This window comes from Phascolarctos cinereus, unplaced genomic scaffold, assembly GCF_003287225.1.
Source record: "Phascolarctos cinereus isolate Bilbo 61053 unplaced genomic scaffold, phaCin_HiC Scaffold_5;HRSCAF=322, whole genome shotgun sequence".
In the NCBI taxonomy this organism is placed as follows: Eukaryota; Metazoa; Chordata; class Mammalia; order Diprotodontia; family Phascolarctidae; genus Phascolarctos; species Phascolarctos cinereus.
Genome location: NW_027555958.1, coordinates 272,636,806 through 272,658,771, shown reverse-complemented (window position 1 = coordinate 272,658,771; position 21,966 = coordinate 272,636,806). Strand labels below are relative to the sequence as shown.

The window sequence follows — 21,966 nt, the reverse complement described above, 5'->3', positions numbered from 1 at the left end:
ATGAAGGAACAACACAAATGGGAGGACCAATAACAAAGAAAATGGAAACTGAATGTTTGTGTCACTACAATGGGCCTGAAAATGTACCTCTTCCTTAACAATAGTTAATAATATTAGCTAGTATTTGTATAGTGCTTTAAGGTTTGCAAAGTGCTTTACATGTAATCTCATTTGATAAAAGGTTAGACTATGGGTGTAGAATACTGCATACACTGTTAGACTTAGCTCATGCTAAAAATGCCTTTACCCTCTAAGAACTTAGCTTTGCTAAGATCCTCTTCCCCTCTCTTTCTTTTTTTAATTATTTGTTACAAGAGATGGCATTTTAGATGGAGTAGGGGGAAGGAATATTTTGTAAATGGAAGTGATGTAAAAAAAAGTACAAAAATGTTTTGAGTGTTATGCTAATTAAATCAAGGGACCAGTGATGACTACCTAACCTAAATTATTAAACACTTAATGTACCTGGTTCCTGGGATTACATGTGCTCCAGTGCCAGGAGAGTCTTGGAAGAAAGTTATAATGTCTCCATTAATATCTAATAATGTCAACTTCTCCTATGTGTGCAGTTCAGTCTTGTCTGACTCTTGGTGATGCCGTATCTTCTCTGAAGATACTGGAGTGGTTTGTCATTTCCTTCTCCAGCTCATTTTACAGATGAGGAAACTGAGGCAAACAGTAATGGTTAAGTGACTTGCCCAGGGTCCCACTGCTAGTGAGTGTCTGAAGTTGGATTTGGAACTCAGGGCTTCCTGAGTCCAGGCCCAGTACTCAATCCACCGTGCCCTAGCTGCCCTAGGCATGCTATGTATGCAATGAATCGCTAAATGTTAGAGCTGGAGGAAGTGGAGTCGGGCCCCTTAGGAAGGCTATCCCCAAATCCTCATTTTACTTAAGAGAAAGAGAAAGAGCTTGGTTGGCTAAGGTCACACAGAGTTGGTAACAGGGCTCCCGGCTTCCAGCCCAGCGTTCTTTCCATTGCGTTGTCCCAGAGTCAGAGGTCAGATGAAAGCCCAGCTTTGCCACGTGCAATCTACCTTGTGTGACCTTGTGGAAAGAGCACAGTATTTGGGGTCAGAGGATCTGGATTCTAATTTTAGATCTGCCATTTATTTACGGAGTGGCTTTGGGCAAATCACTCAATCTTTCTGGCCCTCAGTTTTCCTTTCTGAAAAATGAAATGGTTCGACTATATGGCCTCTAAGGTTCCTTCCCAACTATAAATTTTTGATCCTATGGCATCGAATTCTGAGGACTGTGGGACTAGGGAGGAAGATTCCTCAGTCAATTAAGATAGGATAAAAGGTCATTCAGAGGGCACTGAGTAGTATCAAGTAGCAGTTCTCTATACCATTGGCGTTAGGGTTTTCCAACACGGTCCCCCCCAAAAAACCTTTGCCAAGATTCAGCTCAGGCAGACCCTGGCTTGCTCTCATCGGGATTAGGGGAGGTATCTGTTCCTGCGTGACCTGAGGGAGCCTCCCCCTCCACCCCCAACTGCTCCAGCACCCTTGCTCCCGGTCACACCTGTCCATTCTCTCCCTCTCTTACTCCCTATCCTGGCTCAGATGCCTATTACTCCCCCCACCCCCAAGACTCAGAGAAACCCGTGGCAGCCGTCGCTTTGATCCGGGGGCCCTGGCTAGATAAAAGTCCCCGGCGGCTGTCCGCCAGCGCCAGAGGGGAGAGCGGAGCCGGGAGTGGGGGTAGGAGGGAGAGGGAGGGAAGGAAAAAGCCAGTAGCCTGGGAGTCCCACCAGCAGGGCAACTCCGTGCAGGGTACAGCCAGCGGTGAGCTCGGGGCTCCGGTGAGCCAGGAGCTAGGGACTTCTATCATGTCCAGGGTGGATGGGCGGGGGTGTCCCAGGAGACAGTCCCAGGAGCCGAATCCCAAATCCAGATAGGCAAATGGGGGAGGGGACCTGGGTCCGCAACCCTGAAGAAGCACAGCTCTCAGCGGAATCTTCAAGCCTAGAAGACCCGCGAGCTAAAGCAGCAAACCACCCCCTTCCTCCAGATGTTGCTGGCGCTCTGAAAATGCCAGCGCCCCCAGGTGCTGCCTGCGCTGCGCTTGGGTAGGCTGGTAGAAGTGTGTGTGGGGGAGGTCTGGGGGAGACTACAGGGTTCCAGGGATGTCATTGTCCTATTACTCCGGGTGCGCTCTCCAGCTGTGCCCTCCTCAACCTCTTAGGGACCGCTCTCCAAACTTGGGGTGAGAGGAATGAACTGGGATGGAGCCCCAGCGATCTCCAGTCTCCAAGTTTTGTTCCGCCCTGGGCGATGTTTTTTACCGCCAGCTTTTAGCTGCAGGGGAGGGTGGAGATGGAGGGGTGAGAGTTAATTTCCTTTCCGCAGGTGACTCCCCCCACCTTTCCAGTGAAAACAATCCCTCCTTACTTCTCCCCCCGTCCCCCGTGGGGGGGGGGCGGGGAAGGGGAAAGGCGCCTGGCTGGCTTTTCCTTAATGGGAGCCGCTGTGGCAGCGCTGAGAGCCACAGCCGCGCTGCCCCACACCAAGCCGGGGCCGGGAGCGCCTCCGGCGGTCACGGCGGGGTAATCCAGGCCCCTTCTGTCATGTTTGCGGTTTGGGAAGAAAAGACGATGCCTCCGCCTAGAAAAAAGCGAGATCACCGCCTCCCCCGCCACCCCCACCCCAGACCCACACCCCCCCACACCCCCGCCCCCGAGCTCCGTGAAGGCCGGGGAGGCGGTGGCTGCACATCTAACGCGTGGGCACCGGGACAGCCGCGGGCCCCGCAAACTACGCCCAGGCTCTGCCCCCGCCGCTCATTGGAGCGGGACCGAGCCAAAGCACCCAGACCCAGAACTGCCCTCCTCTAGACGCGGAGCTGGGAGCAGGGCGCGGGGAGCTGGGTGCGGGGAGAGAGTAAGCATCTGCCTGGGATAGTCTAGCCCAGCCCAGCCCAACCCAGCCCAGCCCAAGTAGAGGCTACCCTTGTGCTCAGACACAGCTGGGGGCGAGGGGACTGGGCCCCGGGGCCAAGGAGATCGCTTCGACGCCTAGCAGCCAGCGCAGCGTGCGGAGCCCACCAGAGATACGGTGGGGCGGAGTGCCTGAGCACCCCGGGAAGGACAGTCTCTTCGGAAGAGCGGGGATCCGGCTGGAGCACAGAGCCCAGTCCAGGGCACTGGGACTACCCCCGACCTCGCGGCGCCCCAGTTCGGATTTCAAAGTCCACTGGGGCTCACCCGCTGATCCGTTTCCCCTGCAGGTGGCCCCGGAAAGACAGGACCAGCGCTGGCATGGGCCAAAGAGCGGTGCGAGTGCTGCTGCTCCTGGGCTTATTGCACTGGGGCCCCGGCAGCGAGGGAAGGAAAACCTGGAGACGGCGTGGTCAGCACCAGCAGCAACAGCAGCAGCAGCCGCAGCCGCAGCCGCCTCCGTCTCCGCCTCAGCCCCAGCCCCAGCCCCAGCCCCAGCCCCAGCCCCAGGCGCTTCCCGGCCGGGAACTGGGCGAGGTGGCAGGGCAGCCAGTGGAGAGCTTCCCACTGGATTTCACGGCTGTGGAGGGCAACATGGACAGCTTCATGTCTCAGATCAAGAGTCTGGCCCAGTCCCTGTATCCCTGTTCGCTCAAAAGCTGGATGAGGACTTGCGTCTTCACCTCCTGCTCAACACCTCGGTGACCTGCAATGACGGCAGCCCCGCGGGGTAAGGGACTCCGGAGCTAGGACCCCCTCTCTTTCTCCTCTTCCCCCACCCCCTAGTTCCACGATCTCGGGCTCTCCAGGCCCTTCGGGTCTCGAGCGCATTCACCTTTCCCCCGTTTGCAGTTCTCTCCCAACTCCACTCTTTTCAGCGGCAGGTGGACGCCGTTTCAAGCCTTCTCTCCCCTCTCGGTCTCAGCCTACTCTCTCCAAAGGAAACTACGAGAGAACAGAAGCAGGATCTCGGCCCATCCCACACCGTAGTCTCTGCCCCCACTCCACCCCCCATACATCCTCCTCTTCCCTCCACCCACCCCCCAATCCATTTTGTAGTAGCAGAAAACTTTGCTCTGCTCTTCCTTTAGAGACCCTGGAGTTTTTACCCCCAAGAAGGAGGGAGGGGAGAAAGTGAGGGGGAGTCCTCCCCTCTCTGGTCCTAAGTCCATCCCTTTTCCTGGAGAAGACTCCAGGTAGAAAGAATCCGTCAGACTTTTCCCAGCTTATGATACTTAGGGAAAGACCCTAGACTTTGAAGCCTCAAAGTCCACTTTAGCACAAGGAGTATCAGAACTCCTGAATCTACTCATTCTCTTTTGCCTTCTCCAATACGTGGGGGGGGGGGGAGAAGATTAATGAGGGAAGAGAAATAATCACCAGTTTCCTTACAAGAAAGTCAGTTAGTTGCTTCGAAGAAAGGGTACCAAGATACTTTAGGAATACATTCAGTTCCCTTTCCATATGAAGAAATGAGGGGACTATAGAGAAGAAAATCAGCCACAGGGGCACCCCCTTTTCTGAAGACTGCTTCATTAGTCCACCTGGCTTGGCTAATGAATATCCAAAAAAAGAAGCGGACCCGTTGTTTGAATCTCCAATGCCCGACACAGTGTAAAAACCCTCAAGTTTGTTGAATTGAATTGGAATCCAGGGATTCCAATACCTTCTGACACTGTGTAACTGACGTTAGGGACATTATTTCTCCCTCTAGGGTGAGAGAGCATGACTGTGTGTATTTGGGGGCAGGGAGACGAAGGGAGATGCCATTACTAGTACCTAGAGGAGAATGGAGGGAAACTAGGACAGGAATCTGTGAATATTGAGAGCCAGAAAATGAGACTCAAAGGTAAAGTAACTTGCTGAAGATTTGCAGCAAATTAGTGACAGTCATGATCAACAGCTGCTTACCGAATGTCTATCAACCCCATGAACTGAATATCCATGAAGTGCACAGCCTTGGGGACTGGAGGTAAGGAGGAGGAGGAGATAGATACTGTCATTGCCCTGGCAGAGATCCCTGGCTAATGGGGGTAGGGGTGGAAGGGAAGAGAAAAGACTGGACATACACATGGCAACAGCATGGGGCACAGCAGACAAGCAGCCATGAATGAGGGAGAGGGTGGTGATGAGGTCAGTGAGCAAAATTCAACCAGGATTCCCTACCCTAGTCCTCTTTTCTACTCTAATTCTCCTTCATTCTTTTCCATTCTATCTTTCCCAACTTTTCTTCTCTTGGGACTATGTTTGTCCTTCCGAACTACACCTCTGACTGGCTGGAATACTCACACCGCTGTCTTTTCCCTTCTTCAGTTTTTACTCTAGGGTGAATGGAGGTTAATGGGGTTGTGCTCCCTTCCATTGCTTCCTTCCCCTAGTGACAATGCTACAATGTGGAATGCAACTTTTTAGCATATTCTCAAGTTTCCATCACATGTGTAGGGCATGAAGAGCAAGGTATTATCTTTTTTATTTCAGAGCTAAGGAACGAGACCATAGAGGTCAGATGAATTGCCCAAGGTCACAAAAGTAGTTTGTTTCAGAGCTGGCTTGGGAACAAAAGTTTTGGATTGCCTCTTGAGGGTTCTTTTCATTAGAACAGTAACACCCTTTTGTCTTCCTTCAACAACTCTTCTTTTGAGCTGGCTCGGCCCTCCAGGGTATAAAGAATTTGGACCTGCCCTAACTTCTTCCCTAAGACTAGCCCCAGGAGACAGGAGACCTGTTTCTGTCCTTTCCAAATCCTTGCTCTTCTCAAAGGTTTTAAGCTTCAGCTTAGCTATAGGTTTACCTAGACTCTTGCGCCCCCGTGTGGCACAAGACTGCCCTTCCTTAGTGACAGGTGGAATAACCCTTTCTTACCTGGCATCCCAGGGTTACAGAGGGTCAGGGAAGACCTAGTTGACCTACCAACCCTATTTCTTTTACAGTTACTACCTCAAGGAGTCTAAGGGCAGCCGGCGCTGGTTGCTTTTTTTGGAAGGTGGGTCTTGGGGTGGAGGTTGGGGTGGGAGGAAGAGGGTAGGAAAAGAGAGGAAGAAAAGACTAAGAACTGGGGAACCCAAAGAGGGTGAAGAATGAGAATGAGAGGGGGACCTGTTGAAGGAGGGGCGGGTGGCTGGCCCAAACCACAGGGTACTGAAATGTGTCTGACCTGACAGGCGGCTGGTATTGCTTTAACCGGGAAAACTGCGATTCTCGCTATGACACCATGAGGCGTCTTATGAGCTCCAAAGACTGGCCCAGAACTCGAACAGGTCAGCAGTCACATACACCCCCTTTCATTTTGCATGGCTGCCTTTTCCTTTACCCTCCTTTTGATGTGGCCTCTCCTTAATAGCCCCATCTTCCCTCCCACTATTCTCCTTGGACTCTGGGCCCCTACCCTGTTCTCCTATTTCCTGACTTGCTATGACTCTATCAATGCCTCAATTTTTGCAGCTGTGAAAGGGAAGCACCTTACATTTTGAAGTCTTTGCCCTAAAGGAATAAGAAGTACTCTCATCATTAGCTTTTTTGTTTGTTTGGGCAATTGGGGTTAAATGATTTGCTCAAGGTCACACAGCTAGCACCAGTGTCTGAGGTCAGATTTGAACTCAGGTCCTCCTGACTCCAGGGCCAGAGCTCTAACCACTGCACCACCTAACTGCCCCGCCCATATAATTAACTTCTTAAACTAGTCTATCTAAAAGGGCTTCTCCTCAGATCCTCAGAGAAGCATTCTCTATCTGCAAAGTCCTTCCCCATTATTCCTAATCTCCTGTATTTCCTAAACTTTTACAAGATTACCAGACACCCTTTGATAATGATAATGAAGCAGACTGAAACTGACTTGACTTTCTGTTTTCTCATCCTGACACAGTTAGTGTTTGTCTTAGACTAGTGGTACCACCTGTTCTAACACCTCACTATCCTTAGGGCCCAAATTGACCTCTCCCTACGCCAATATATCTCCACACCTTCTATCAAGATCTTAAAGCTTGACCAAAAGTCTCACTGTTTTTTTTCTCCTCCCATCCAGGTACCGGTATCCTCTCATCTCAACCAGAGGAGAATCCCCACTGGTGGAATGCCAACATGGTGTAAGGAATAAGTATGGGGGACAGGGATTATTCCCTGGGAGAGATGGGGTGGAGTCATAGCATTGAGAAATTTTCAACACATCCTCCACAGAAAAGCAGAGCTTGAGCTTCCCAGGGGAGGTGTCAGTTTGGAATAGAGAAATACTACTTTTTGCCAGTCTTATCAGCTTTGTCTTCTGCAGCTTCATCCCCTATTGCTCCAGTGATGTCTGGAGTGGAGCCTCCTCCAAGTCTGAAACTGGTGAGTTTTCTTCCCCTTCTTCTGTCCCTTTCCTTCTTCTCTACTTTTGTTTTCTCTCTTTCCCTTCATGGTCATAGGGAGACCCATGGTTATTCTAACCCAGCCTTGATTTCACTAGTCCTAAATCCCTTTAAATATCCCCCTGGGTATTTGTCCCTAGTACCATCTTCCTCCTTTAGGCCAGGGTCTTATATCAGAGGCCCTGTTTTTTGTGGGGCACAGTTCTCCCTAGTGAATAGATATGGTTTCGTCTTCAAGATATGGGAATTCTAGTCTGGCCTTGCCCACCCAGACTTGAAATTCCCAAAGAACCCAGTTTTCCAAGTGAGGGATAGCCAAACTTTAATGGATGAAGCCCAGGCCCTTCATTGGGTTGGGGGGGAGACATGGGAAAGATCTTATTCTCCCCCTGCCCAACAAGTAATAATGCTTTCCTAAAGCAGAGAAACGTCCTTTGATTTACAGATGAATATGCTTTCATGGGGGCACTTATTATCCAGGAGGTGGTTAGAGAGCTCCTGGGCAAAGGGTTGACCAGTGCCAAGGTACTGCTTCTAGCTGGAAGCAGGTGAGTACAAGGGAGAGGAGCATGAGGCTAACATAGGGGAGGGGACAGAATATATAGAATGTAGGGAAAATGACTGAAGGAAGCTGCTAACCATCCCCGGCATTGCATTAAACTGGGAGTGGGAGGGGGTAGAGAACAAAGGACTGAGGGGAGGTAAGAGGAAGGACCCTGAGTGGCCAAAGCTCAAATATTTTGCTTCACATGTCTTTTTTTTTAAAGGTACATGTTACATTTATATATACATATACATACATATTTTAGGCAGTTGGGGTTAAGTGACTTGCCCAGGGTCACACAGCTAGTAAGTGTCGTCAAGTGTTTGGTCTGAGGCCGGATTTGAACTCAGGTCTTCCTGACTTCAGGGCCGGTGTTCTATCCATTGCGCCACCTAGCTGCCCCCATTTATTGTATTTGTTACTACTCTTCTTTTGATGCCAGCCCAGTAAAAGCCCCTGTTTTGAGTTTTTTGGGCCAACTGGCTAACTATTCTAGGTAAGCACACTAGTTGGGATTAGTGACCTGTATATTTAGGTTTGTGGACCTATAGTGAATCACAGTTTGTGAACTCTAGTTTTAGGAATATGTGTGCCCTTGAAAATGGTGAGGGCTTACTCCTGGCACTTGACCTGCAAGATTTTCACAGGACTTTAGAGATCACATAATTCAACTCCCTGATTTTACAAATGAGAAAGTGAGCTCAGAAGAAGGGATACTACCAGTGACAGGGAGCTAAGACTAGAATCCAGGTCTCCCCATTCCCAGGATGGTCCTCTTTCCACTGTCCCACACTGCCTTACTTCAGAGAAGAAACGTAATACTAAACATGAATACGAGCTGAGAGAGTATGAGACGGAAGGAGCGAAGAGAGAGAGAGAGAGCAACAGAGACAGACAGACAGAGAGAGATAGAGAAAGGTTTAGAGTTGAAAGGGCCCATAGAAATCATCTAGTTTATTCCTATTATTTTTTAAAAATTAATTTGATTGCTATATTTGTTGTTGGGTTGTGGTTTTGTTTTTGTTTTGTTTTTGTATTTGTATTCTCAGTGCTTAGCACAGTGCCTGGCATTGTAGTAGACACTTAATAAATGCTTACTGACTAACCTGATTTTTTTACTTTATCAGAATTTCTCCCAGGATCCCCCCACCCCAAAGAGCCATTTATATAACGATATTTTTTCAAGAAAAAGAAGAGAAAAAAAATCAGTACATCTTAAAAGTCTGAAAACGTGTGCAATATATCATACCGATGGCTCTCCTACTTCTGCCAAGGAATGGGGGTGGTGGCATCTTCTCATATCTCTTCTTGTAGACATTTGTCCAATCCTATCATTTTGTAGAGAGGAAACAGGCTTAGTGATGGGAAGTAATGTGTCACAATTCACATGGGTAGTGAGTAGCAGATCCATTCAGGATTCATTTCTACAACTACCATTGCCAAATTCAGGGCCTTTTCCAATGGCTCTCTTAAAATAAATGACATCAAAATATGCAATGACCCCAGGGCTAAGTGACCTTTCTAGAAATGACCCTGCTTATCTGCTTGGCTGTATCAGCTACCCATGTGTCTTCTCCCTCACTCACAGTGCTGGGGGGACTGGGGTTCTTCTGAATGTGGACCGGGTTGCAGAGCAGTTAGAGGAGTTGGGCTATTCAGCCATCCAAGTTCGGGGCCTGGCTGACTCTGGTTGGTTCCTGGACAACAGGCAGTACCGCCGAACAGACTGCATTGACACCATCACCTGTGCACCCACGGAAGCCATCCGACGCGGGATCAGGTAACAGTCTCTTCTGCCCTCTGCCTCCCCTCCCCAAGTTACTGACACCCTGCTGCAGGTGCCTTCCCCTTCCTTATCTTCAGACATTACTGCCCCTTGATCTCCTGTTCCCCAATATTGAGAATCCACTTAGCCCATGGTGTGGCTGGGGCTTGAAGGATGGCACCCCAAATGAGGACTAGGAATTGGGAATACCTTGCATTTCCAGTCTAGGTCAGGCATGAGAGCCTAGAGGGAGACTCTTAGTGCTACTAAAGGCTGAATTAGGTACAAATTCCAACAGTTGAGTTCTTTGGGTTTGGTAGAGTACTGGGTCAGGCCCATGGCTTCAGTGATGGGAGGTGAATGCCCATGGAATGGTGGATCTGTCACTTCCAGTCATAGTGGTATGAGTCCAGAATTGACTAGAGGGAAAAGTACCTACCTGTCACGCTATGTGGGATCCTCTTGAGTTCTCAAGAGCTCCTGGCTTTCCAGGTATTGGAACGGGGTCGTTCCCGAGCGCTGCCGACTACAGTTCAAGGAAGGCGAGGAGTGGAACTGCTTCTTTGGATACAAAATCTACCCTACCCTGCGCTGTGAGTGGGGGTGGGAGCTTGGGGCTTAGGAGGAGGCATGATGGAAAAAGACCCCAAAGTCCCTATTTACTCCCCCTGAAAATTCAGAGTAGAAGTAAGCAGTTGGGAGATCGAGTTATGGAAATGTGGAGTGGGGCTCATAGTCAGTAAGAGTCAGTGTTCATTGTGTATGTTGTCTAAGGGATACAGAGGAAGGAAAAGAGTTGGTCCCTATACTCAGGGAACTGACAGTCTAGATTTTGTTTTGTTTCTTTGGTGCATGGGGATTGTTTTGTGTTTGTGTTTTTTTTTTTTTTTTTGGTGAGGCAATTGGGGTTAAATGACTTGCCCAGAGTCATACAGCTAGTGAGTATCATGTGTTTGAGGTCAGATTTGAACTCAGGTCCTCCTGACTCCAGGGCCGGTGCTCTATCCACTGCGCCATGTAGCTGCCCCTGGATTGTTTTGTTTTGTTTTGTTTTAATCTGGGCCTGTAATTTCCTTGGTGTAGAAGGAATGCTCAGAGTGAAAACTCCCTCCACTGATGCAGCTAGGCAACTCATCTATAATTTGGACAGTTATTGAAGAGGTTAAGTGACTTACCCTCCTTGGTCACACAGCAGGTATATGTCAGAGGCAGGACTTGAACCCATATCTTCCTGATGATTCTAAGACCAGCCTTCTACCCACAATGCCATACTTTTTCTATGTGTGGTGGCAATTGGGGTTAAGTAACTTGCCTAGGGTCATACAGCTAATAAGGGTCTGAGGCCAGGTTTCAACTTAGGTCCTGCTGACTCCAGGGTCAGTGCTCTATCCACTGTGCCATGTAGCTGTTCCCATACTCATTTTTATCCTTTTAAAAAAAAATGGGACATATGATTTGATTGCAGTAGGGAGCTCCAAATGAGGGATCTAATTCAGATCTGTACCTTCTCCTTCAATTTATAGCCTTAGAAAGTTTATTATTATTGTTTTTGTTTCCATCGCTATCAATAATTGATATATACATAGTACTTTAAAATTTGTAAAGCACTTTCGTACACATTATCATTTAAAGCTCACTATAACCCTGCAAGGGAAGTACTCTGAGCATTAGTGTCGCCATCTCTCACATAAGGAGACTAAAGCTCAGAGGATTTGTCAATTGCCCAGGGTCACACAGCCAAGCTGGGAAATGTCTGAGATAGGATGTGAACTGTTTCGTTAAGGAGGCCAGTATGCCTCAAAGGATTTCATGCATACTTACAAAGAACCAAGAAATTGCTAGCACCTGGAGCTGTCCATCAGGCACCCCCCCTCACCCCCCCACCCCCGTGGATGAAGGTGTTTAAGCAGGAGCTGAATGACAACTACTAGTATGTTTTTTAGAAAGAATTGGAACTTAAGCAAGGGGTACTATGAGGCTCAAATGAGATAATCAACGTGAAGCACTTTGCAAACCTTAAAGCACTATATAAATGCCAATTATTATCATTATCATTATCATTATCATTATCATTATTATTATTATTAGCTTCCAGCCTGGTGGTGACTTTATTCCCAGAGCTTTCTACTACACTTGGGCTGAGCTCAAGCCCAATCAGTCCCTGATTTGTAGTGATTACCTATTGCCAAGTCTCACACTGAAAATTTAGCAGTCAGCTCCAGCAAGCCAGTTAGAGCTGACCTCAGCACCCCCCTGGGATTAATCCACTCATTCTTTAAGTTTCCTTTCAGCGCTAATGTTCTGTGTTGGGTTGTGGTAGAATGGAAAGGACTCCTCAATTTAGAGTCCTGAGCCTTGGTTTTAAGTCTCAGTTCTGCCACTTAACTAGCTGTGTGACCTTGGAAATCACTTTCCTTTTCTTTGCCTCTGTTTCCTCATCTGTCAAATAAAGGGATTGCATTAGATCCCTTCTAGTTCAGACATTCTATGGTTCTAGGGTTCTGTACCTAAAACAAGGGAAAATTGGATTTGTGTACAAATAAATGGGGAGGGTGGGTGGAGTTGGGAATGCAGGATAAAGGAGCGATTGAAATTGGGTAAACTTCCTGAGAAGATGAGTCTTCATAGTCAGATTTCGAAGTAAGGAGAGGATGAACCTTTTCTGAAAAAAGTTGGGAAGACCTTCCAGAGAAGGGTGTGGAGCCACAGCATGGTCCCAAAGGTGGGCATAATTTGAGTTGTAGGTAGAGGACAATGAATACTTCCCACCCCTAATACTAGTTTAGAAGGTTAGTGGGGGATAGAGGGAATACCTGGAGTTGCCCCTGAGGAAAAGCAGGAGGGGATTTTGGCGGGGAGGGGCAGGGTAGATTGCACTCTGAGCCAATACATGTCCTGTCCTAGGCCCTGTGTTCGTGGTACAATGGCTGTTTGATGAAGCCCAGTTGACTGTGGACAACGTGCATCTGACCGGGCAGCCTGTGCAGGAAGGGCAATGGCTCTATATCCAGAACCTTGGCCGGGAGCTTCGGAATACACTCAAGGATGTGTCGTGAGTGTCTTCAGCTTAGGGGGAGGGCACACGTAGGAGGGACAGGGCCAAGAAGGACATAGGGGTAGCTGACCCCAGTATCCTAGACACCATGTCCAGATCATCCATCACTGAATTCCTAAATGGTCAAGCAGAGGAAGCAAGAACCTTCAGGGATGTTAAATATTTGCCCTAAATTGAGACAGAGAGGTGGGGGCAGGTGAGAGCCAATCATCACCCACTACTTCTAGTGCTCCCTGTATGAAAACCCTTATGCTGAGTACCCTGGTTAGGAAAGTCTCTTAGAATCATTCTCTCTCAATCATCCAGATAGGGTGCCAGGCCTGGAGTCAGGAAAGACCTGAGGTTAAGTCCAGCCTCAGATATTTCTTAGCTGTATGACCCTGGGTAAATCACTTAACCTTTGTTTGCTTCAGCTTCCTCAACTGTAAAATGGGGATTTTAATCACAACAGGGTTGTTGTGAAGGTCAAATAAGATTTTATATTGTTCAGTCATTTTTAGTCACATCCAACTCTTCATGATCCCATTTGGAGTTTTCTTGGCAGAGATACTGGATTGGTATTCCATTTCCTTCTCTGGCTCATTTTACAGAAGAGGAAACTGAAGCAGAGTTAAGTGACTTGCCCAAAGTCACACAGTAACAGACACACAATGTCTGAGGCTGGATTTGAACTCAGGAAGAGGAGTCTTCTTGACTCTGGTTCTGGCACTGGATGCACTATGGCGCCACCTAGCTGCCCCAACAACAATCAAACCTCCCCGGGGTTGTGAAGACCAAATGAGTCAATATTTGTGAAAACTCTTAGGGGCAGCTAGGTGGCTCAGTGGATAGAGCACCTGGCCCACCTCAGACACTTAACACTTACTAGCTATGTGACCCTGGGCAAGTCACTTAACCCCATTGCCTAGCCAAAAAAAAAAAATCTTAGCACAGTTCTTGGCACATAGTAAGCACTATATAAATGTTAGTTTTATTCTTATTATTTCCCATCATGTGTACCCAGCTCAATTCATTAAGTTCAACAAAGATTTATTAAATACCTATTGTATATAATGCATTGTGCTGGAAAATAGACAAAAACAAAGCAATTCCTGCCCTTGAGTAGCCTACAGACTATTAGATTATGAGAACTCTTTAAAAGACAATTGAATGAGAAGATAGGAAAATAGTACTTACTGAGTACCTATAGAAAGGCTGAGCAAGGTCCACAGTAAAGGAATGAGGTTAGGTAGGGTAAGTCAGGTAGGGTCCTTCAGAAGGAAATAGATTTTGAACAGAAATTTGAAAGTGGTAAAGAGTGCTGGATTAGAGAAAGAAGGAGGGGAAAGATACTCCTATTGCGGGGAATAGCATGTGCAAAAGCATTGATGTAAGAAAAACAAAATTCATATGTGGAGGTCAGTAAGCAGATTCATATGAATGGAAGGAAATAAGAATGTATTAAGTGCCCACTATGTGCCAGGCATTCTGCTAAACACTTTTTTGGAGGCAATTTGGGTTAAGTGACTTGCCCAGGATTTGAACTCAGGGCCAATGCTCTATCCATTGTGCCACTCATTGTGCTGAATACTTTACAAATCTTACCTCGTTTGATTTTCACAAAATCCCTAGGAGGTAGTTGCTATTATTATCCCTATTTTACAGTTGAGGTAACTGAGGCCGACAAAGGTTAGGTGACTTGCCCAGGATCACACAGAGAGTAAATGTCTGAGACTGGTGTTGAACTTAGCTCCTCCTGACTCTAAGGCCCAGTGTTCTATCCACTGCACCACCTAGCAGCCTCTAACTAGAAAGATTTATGTAGAAAAGCAACAGAAAATGAAGTTGGTGACAGTGTGGGGTAACATAAAGCACACTGGATTTGGGGGTCAGAGTACCCAAGTTCAAATCTTAGATCCATCGATTGTTAGCTGTGTGAACCTGGGTAAGTCATTTCACCTCTATTTCCTTATCTGTAAAATGAAGGCATTGGACTAGGTTACTTGCAAGTTACCTTCCAGCCCTAAGTCTGTGATTCTACATGTAGGGGGCAAAGAGCTGGTGGAAGGGTAGGAGAGACAGGTTGAAGAGCAGGGATAATAGAATGGACATCTGGGTACATTGTAGTGAGAAGGGGTTTGAAGTCAGCACCAATGACAGCTGATAATCACTGATCATATCTCCGTTCCCCAAAACAGGGCTAGCTTTGCCCCTGCCTGCCTGTCCCATGAGATCATCATCCGAAAGTAAGTGTCTCGATACAATAATTCACTTCAGTTCTACCTACTGTGTATGAGACCTCAACCCATAGGCTCCCCTTTGCCTCTTCTCCTCACCCAGCTTTCTTCCACCCCCTCCCCCACTTACCTGTGTGCCTCAATCTTTGCAGCCACTGGACGGACATTCAGGTGAAGGGCACCTCACTGCCTCGAGCACTTCACTGCTGGGACCGAAGTCTTCATGAGAGCAACAAAAATGGCAAAGCACCCCCCTTGAAGGGCTGTCCCGTCCACCTCATCGACAACTGCCCCTGGCCCCACTGCAACCCCTCGTGTCCCACCATCCGAGACCAGTTTACGGGACAAGAGATGAACATAATCCAGTTCCTCATGCACATGGGCTTCGATGTACAGAAAATGGCCCAGCAACAAGGGCTGGAGCCTAGCAAGCTGCTGGGGATGCTTAGCAGTGGGAGCTAAATGAAGTCAGGATGTGCAAATGATTCATGGCCAGCACAGGAGAGGGTGACCCCCATGAAGACCCTTTGCCTCCTTCCCTTCTTCCACGTCACCTCACATTCTTGCTCTGTACCTGATGCCCCTTGGACCTCGACACATGTGTCCCACTGAGACCAACAGAGCCCTTGAGACCCTTGGAATCGCAGAATGTTCAGAGCTGGAAGGGTCCTCAGTGTCCAGCCTAACCCATGGCCCCCTAGAAGAATCCTCACTATGATATTCTCACTGTGGGTCATCCAGCCTATTCTAAGACCTCCAATGGGGTAGGAAGGGAACCCATCCCCTCCTGAAGCATCTCATTTCACTTTTATATGGCTTTGTCAGGAATTTTTTTCCCCTCATGTTGTCTAAATTTGTCTCTTTGTAACTTTGTCCCCTTGCTTCTGTTTCTGCCCTCTGAAGCCAAGCAGAACACATCTAATCCATCTTCTGTATGACAGCCTTTCAAATACTTGAAGCTGTCGTGTTTCCCTCATCCCTAATGCCACCCCAAGTCTTCTCTTCTCTAAGTTAAACATTCCCAGGTGTTTCCACTAAAGCTGTCATGACATGGACTCCAGGCCTCTTACCACCCTTGTCGCCTTTCCCTTGAGCATTATCCAGTACATCCTAAACTATGTCACCAAGCATTGAATACAGTATCCCAGAGAGAGTCTGACAAGGGCAGAGTATATAGGCCCACTCCCCTTCTTATGCATTATTCCTCTCAATATAGATCGGGATTATGTCAGTTTTGTTATCTGCCATCTCATACGGCTGACTCATCTTAAGCTGGCAGTCCAGCAGAACCTCTATATCTTTCCCCAACATAGCATTGTCTAACAATGCCTTTTGCCCAATCCTGTCCTTTGGAAACTGACTCCTTTAACTAAAAGGTGAGTCTTTACATTTATCTCTGTTGAATTTAATCTTATTTGATTCCACCCAATTGGTTTCTGTCCAGCCTATCTTTTTGGATCCTGTCATTTGGAGTGCTGTTTTTAAATTCCTGCTTTGTTCACCTAAAAATTTGGTAAGTATGACTTTGTCTAGGTAAAAATATTTAATTGGACAAGGCCAAGTGCAGATCCCTGGGGTACTTCCCTGGATGTCTCCTTCTAAGTTTTGTCATTGAACTATGAAGGACCACTCTTTGAGTTTAGCCACTCAATTCTGCATACATTTAATTGTATTGTTACCTAACTCACATCTCTCCAACTTTTCCACAAGAAAACCATGGGACATTTCATCAAATGCTTGATTGAGATCTAGGTAAATCATATCCACCATGTTTTAATCCTGCTACTGTAACTGTCAAAAAAAAAAAAAGGAAAATAACATTTGGTGGCACAACCTGTTCTTGATGAAGCCGTGCTGGCTCTTTTCTAGATATTCACAGATCATTCCCTTAATGATTCATTCTAGAGTTTCCCCAGGAATTGAAGTCACGTTTACTAGCCTATAGTCTGCAGACTGTTCTCTTCCCCCTTTTTCTTTTTTTTAAATTGGGATAACAGTTGCCTTTCTTTGGTCCTATGACACCTCTCCCATTTTCCATAGTCTTTCAAATACTATTGATAGTGGTTGTGCCATCACTTGTACTCCCTTCAGGACACAAAGATGGAGTCCATTTTTGGCCATGGGACTCAACTGATCAAGGATATCTAGGCATTCTCTTACTTTCTGCTTATTCCTCTTGGACATCAATTCTCTGTTAGTCATTTTTACTGTTATCATTAGTTCAGAGTTCATTCTCTTTGTCAGAGAACATAAAAGAAAATCAGAGTTAGAGAATCCTGCTTTCTTTCTGTTGTTAGTTATTTTATTTCATCCACACCCCCCTACCCAAGAAACAATTCTAGTTCCGATTTAATCTTCCTTTTTCCTAATATGGCTTTTTAAAATACTATGTTTTTGGTCAGTTTTGCTTTCCTAGCTAGACTGAGCCCATTGTGAGCCTTAGCACTCCTGACACTATATTTATGGGACAGTGTCATGTTCTTATATTCATCCTCTATCCCTTGCCCTTGCTTCCATATCTCTGAAATCTCAGTTGGCTGGTGAGTCCATAGTATATACACATTGATCTCTTTGGACATATCTTTTTATTCATTGGAATTGTTTCCCTTGTGATTTCAGTTACTAAGAAATTCTTGAGAGTGTCTTATCCCTCCTGAGCAGATTTCCTCTATAGAAATTTTAGTCCGTAGGGTCCTACATAGTCTTTTCTCTGAGCCCTTTGAACTCTTTTCCAAAAATCTAGGGTGCATGTCAGACCCTACTTGGCTTTCCTTTTTCTCTATCAAAAATTCTAGGAGGGAGTAGTCATTTTCCTTATAATGTTTCCATCATTTCCACTCACCCTTCCCCCTTCCTTCCCTGGCTGAGGTCTCTGGTCTCAACTCTTCCTCCCGTTGTTTCCAATGCAGTCTGGCCAGAGAGTAGCTGCCCATCAAATGAAGCAACATCCTCATGACCCCTCCTGGATCTGCTTCTGTCACCATCCTGGACTCCTCTGTTACTCTTTCTTCCCCTTTCCCCCCAGAGCGTTTGGTCCATGGAGCAGAGCCTAAAGCACTGGATTCCTCAATTCCACCAGAAGCCCCATCTCAGTCCCTTTCCATCCTCACCTCCCAGGCCTTTTCATGCCTTTTTGTATTATTTTATAAAGTGACTTTTTTATTACTTTAATTTTTTTAAAAAGGAAATAAGCAAGAATATAAGATGAATGATATTGTTTTGTAACATATTTTTTTTAAATAATAAAAAACCAAAGAACCTCACCCTACCGACTTATTTATTTGAAAGTGCAACTTTGTTTCCCACTGGTTTTCCCCTTAGGAGATGATAGCAAAGAGAAGCCTAACACCCTCCCTAAAGCCTGGCTTGGAAAGCCTAAGATTAGAGGATCATCCCTTAATAGGTTTATGGCATCCTTGGTACCCAGTCATTAGAACAGCATTCACCTCAGGTAATTTTCTTGTGTTCAAACCCTCCCCCTTTTTTTTTCTTCTTGTGGGAAGCTCTACTTTGTCAAGTTTCAGATAATGCTTACTCTGTTAGTTCAACTGAACAGTCATTTATTATGCACCTACTATGTGCAAAATATTGTCCTAGGTTTTGTGGATACAAAGATGAAATAAAACAGAGTGGATGTATGCTAAGAATTGTCTGAGAATGATTAGATTCTTTGGAGAAGTTAGAGTAGACTGAAGTATTCAAAAAGGATGGTTCACTTCTGACTGGGGAGATCAGAAGATGTTTCATGGAGGAGGCACCACCCAAGTTGAACTTTGAAAGACAGTAGGAGTATTAATGTGCAAAGATGGGTATACGTAGTAGTGGGAAGAGTTTTCCAGATATGTTTAGTGTGAAAAAAAGTGTGGGGTGATGAAGGGCAGAGCGATATTGGATAAAAGCTAGTAGTCCAATTTGGTTAGAGGCAGGCTATAGAGGGCTTTGAATGTCAGGCTAAGGAGCTTGTATTTTATTCTATGGGGAGCTACTAAAGGATTTGGGCAGGGGAGTGATGTGGTCAGACCTATACATGAGGAGGATTGCTTTGGCAGCTGTAGGAAGGATGAATTGGAGAGGGGAGAGATTAGAGTCAGGGAAGTCCTTTAGGAGACTTTTTTTTTTTGGCTAGGCAATGGGGTTAAGTGACTTCCCAGGGTCACACAGCTAGTTAAGTGTCAAATGTCTCAGGCTGGATTTAAACTCAAGTCCTTCTAACTCCAGGACCAGTGCTCTATCCACTGTGCCACCTAGCTGCCCCCTGGAGACTTTTAAGAGTAAGAGAGATGAGAGCTCAAGTAGCGGTGACAATAGAACTGGGAAGCAAGAGACACTAGAGATGTGGTGAAGATAGGATTGACAAAATTTGGCAACTAAGGGGGTGAATAGGAGAGGAGAGAAAGAAGAGTCAAGAATTACTTCCTAGTTTTAAGCCTGGGTAACTGGAAGAATGGTCATACTATCCACTGAAATAGGGAAGTTAAAAGGAAAGACGAACTTTGGAGAAAAGATGCTGAGTCTAATTTTGGATATACTGAGTTCGAGGTGCCAGAAAGGTATCCAGGCAGTTAGAAATGCAGGCCTAGAGCCCAGGGAATAAATAAGGGCTATATATACAAAGTTAGGAGTCATTTGCACAGAGGGGATAACTGAAGGCATGTGGGTAGATAAATTTGTCAAAGGAGAGAGTAGAGGAAGAGAGGAGAAGAGGGTCAAAACAAAACCTTTGGAGACATCCACAATTGGGAATGGAAAGGAGAAAGGAACCAGTGAAAGAAAGATAAGAGGGATTTGTCAAAGCGGAACATGAGAGAAGAGAGTCATAAAGGCCAAGGGAGGACAGAGTATCAAGGAAGAGAGGATGGATGAACAGGAGGATGAAGGATGAATGGATGATAAAGTTGTACCTAGGAATTCTGGTCCCTGGGGTAAGAGTGCAAAAGATGCTCAAATGAACTATTTTTTTCAGGTTCCTTATCTTTCAAAAAATATTTTAAATATATTTAAAGAATATTTCCCCCAGTTACATGGTAAAAACAATTTTTAACATTTTTTTTCAAATTTTGAGTTCCAAATTCCCTCCCTCCCCACCATTGAGAAGGCAAGCAGTTTTACATAGGTTATACATATGTAGTCATGCAAAACACATTTTCATGTAAGTCATGCTGTGAAAGAAAACACAGACCAAAATTTTAAAAACACACACATACAAATGAACTTTTTAAAGACAAATTCATTTGGAAGCAAAACCTCTGACCTCAGCACACAAGGCGCTATTGAGAGGAGACTGAGACCCTGGGACACTTTCCTTGCATGTGGTTCATCTACCAGGGGCAAGAACAGAGAAGACTGTGCTGGGAAGGAGCTCACCTACGGGGATGGGAAGGAAATAGGTTATCCACGTAGCTTGCCATTTAAACTAATTATTCTTACTGACTAAGCACCTAAGCTCAGTTGTTTCTTCCTTTTGAAGGAGTATACTGTACTATCAACACCCTCTTAATTTTATTGCCTAGGAAAGCACCAGTCACCCAGTCCTGGTTATGGCTCTAATGAGTATTAAGGAAGCGGAGACAGAAAAGGTAGGATACTCTTTCTAGAGTAACAGTCAACAAGAGGAAAGAGAAAAGGTCGATATCTTAAGTAGGTAGCAAGTTGAAGAAAAAAAATCCTGGAGGCCCAAGTTTGTTGGTAGATATAGGGGAAAGAGAAATTGAAGATAAGTGTTGGGGGAAATGATCAATGAAGCAAGGTTCTGAAGGAGTTGGAGATGAGATTAAGGGCACAAGAAGAGAAGTTAGCTTTGGCAAGGAGGCCCATTTCAGCTATTCCTACCAACCCTAATGGCACAATCCATTTTGGTATAGCTTTCTATGATTCAATCTGCTGCCTTACCAGGCATTGATTATCACCCAGTTCCACTGAGTACGGCATTCAGTGTCATGCCCATTTCCATATCCACTCATCTCTATTAGAGAAGAGAAGGAATGATAAACTATTATCTGCAGGTGGCCAAAAACCACATCCATCTTCCCTGGATCCTACTGAGTCCTGTTAAAGGTTCTGCCCATCACTGTATACCTAATAGGATGTCAAATGATGCTGATAATAATGTACTCTTTTCTATGTAAGAGGGATAGTGAAGCTAGGTGTTCTCATCGGCCTCTTGCTGAGGGTCACACACTTGTACTTTTGGAATAAAGTAATCCCTTATTGGTCCTGTGATTAGAGGCTATGTCAAAGAGTACTGGCAATCTGGCCAGGAAGAGCTGTCAGTTCTAAGAGAGATTGTGTCTATACCTTTGAAAGTGACTGTTTTGAATGGCTGAATGACTTGTTGTATATGATTGTGATGAAATACTATTGTGCCATAAGAAATGATGAGCCGGATGCTCTCAGAAAAACCTGAAAAGATGCACATGAACTGATGTAAAGTGAAATGAGCAGAACCAGGAGAATATCGTGCAAAGTAACAATACTATATAATGATCAACTGTGAATGACTTAGTTCTTCTCAGCAAAACAATGATCTAAGGTGATTCCGGAGGACTCATCATGAAAATTGCTATGTCTCCAGAGAAAGAACAGATGGAGTCTGAATGCAGATTGAAGCATACTTTTTCTTTATTTTCTTTATTTTTCTAGCAGTATTTTTTTTCACAACATGACTGACATGGAAATATGTTTTACATGACTGGACATGTATAACCTATTTCAAATTGCTTGCCTTCTCAATGAGAGGGTAAGGGGGAAAAAGGAGGGAGGGAGAGAATTTGAAACTGAAAAATTAAGAAAAAAACAAATGTTAATTGTTTTTACATGTAATTGGGGAAAAATAAAATATTAAATTAAAAGAAAAAAGGAAATGAACACTTTTGTTGAATCATAGTCAATAACTGCTCTCCTTGGATTCCGGCTGAAGGAGAAATATGATATTTCTTTCTCTTCACCTCCCAGAACCCAGTGCAACTTGAGCACATGTGCCTCCAAAAAAGAACATATGTTCACCTAGGTGAAGCTGAGATTGACATATTAGGCAGAGAAGTGGTACAAAGTATAGAGGATGCAGAATTTGGGAGATCAGTTAGACCTAAAAACAAACTCTGCC

General features: G+C 45.7%; 1 protein-coding gene across 1 annotated transcript; it reads left to right on the top strand.

Annotated features, from left to right (window-relative positions):
- The first annotated feature begins 2,922 nt into the window (after positions 1-2,922).
- Positions 2,923-18,488, top strand: NOTUM (notum, palmitoleoyl-protein carboxylesterase). Its single transcript, XM_021000981.2, is given in 12 exon segments — positions 2,923-3,587; positions 3,590-3,671; positions 5,872-5,924; positions 6,103-6,198; positions 6,963-7,023; positions 7,206-7,264; positions 7,730-7,832; positions 9,417-9,608; positions 10,086-10,186; positions 12,498-12,645; positions 14,826-14,873; positions 15,017-18,488. Coding segments are annotated over 12 exon segments (1,578 nt in total). The 5' UTR covers positions 2,923-3,262; the 3' UTR covers positions 15,327-18,488.
- Positions 18,489-21,966: the final 3,478 nt, after the last annotated feature.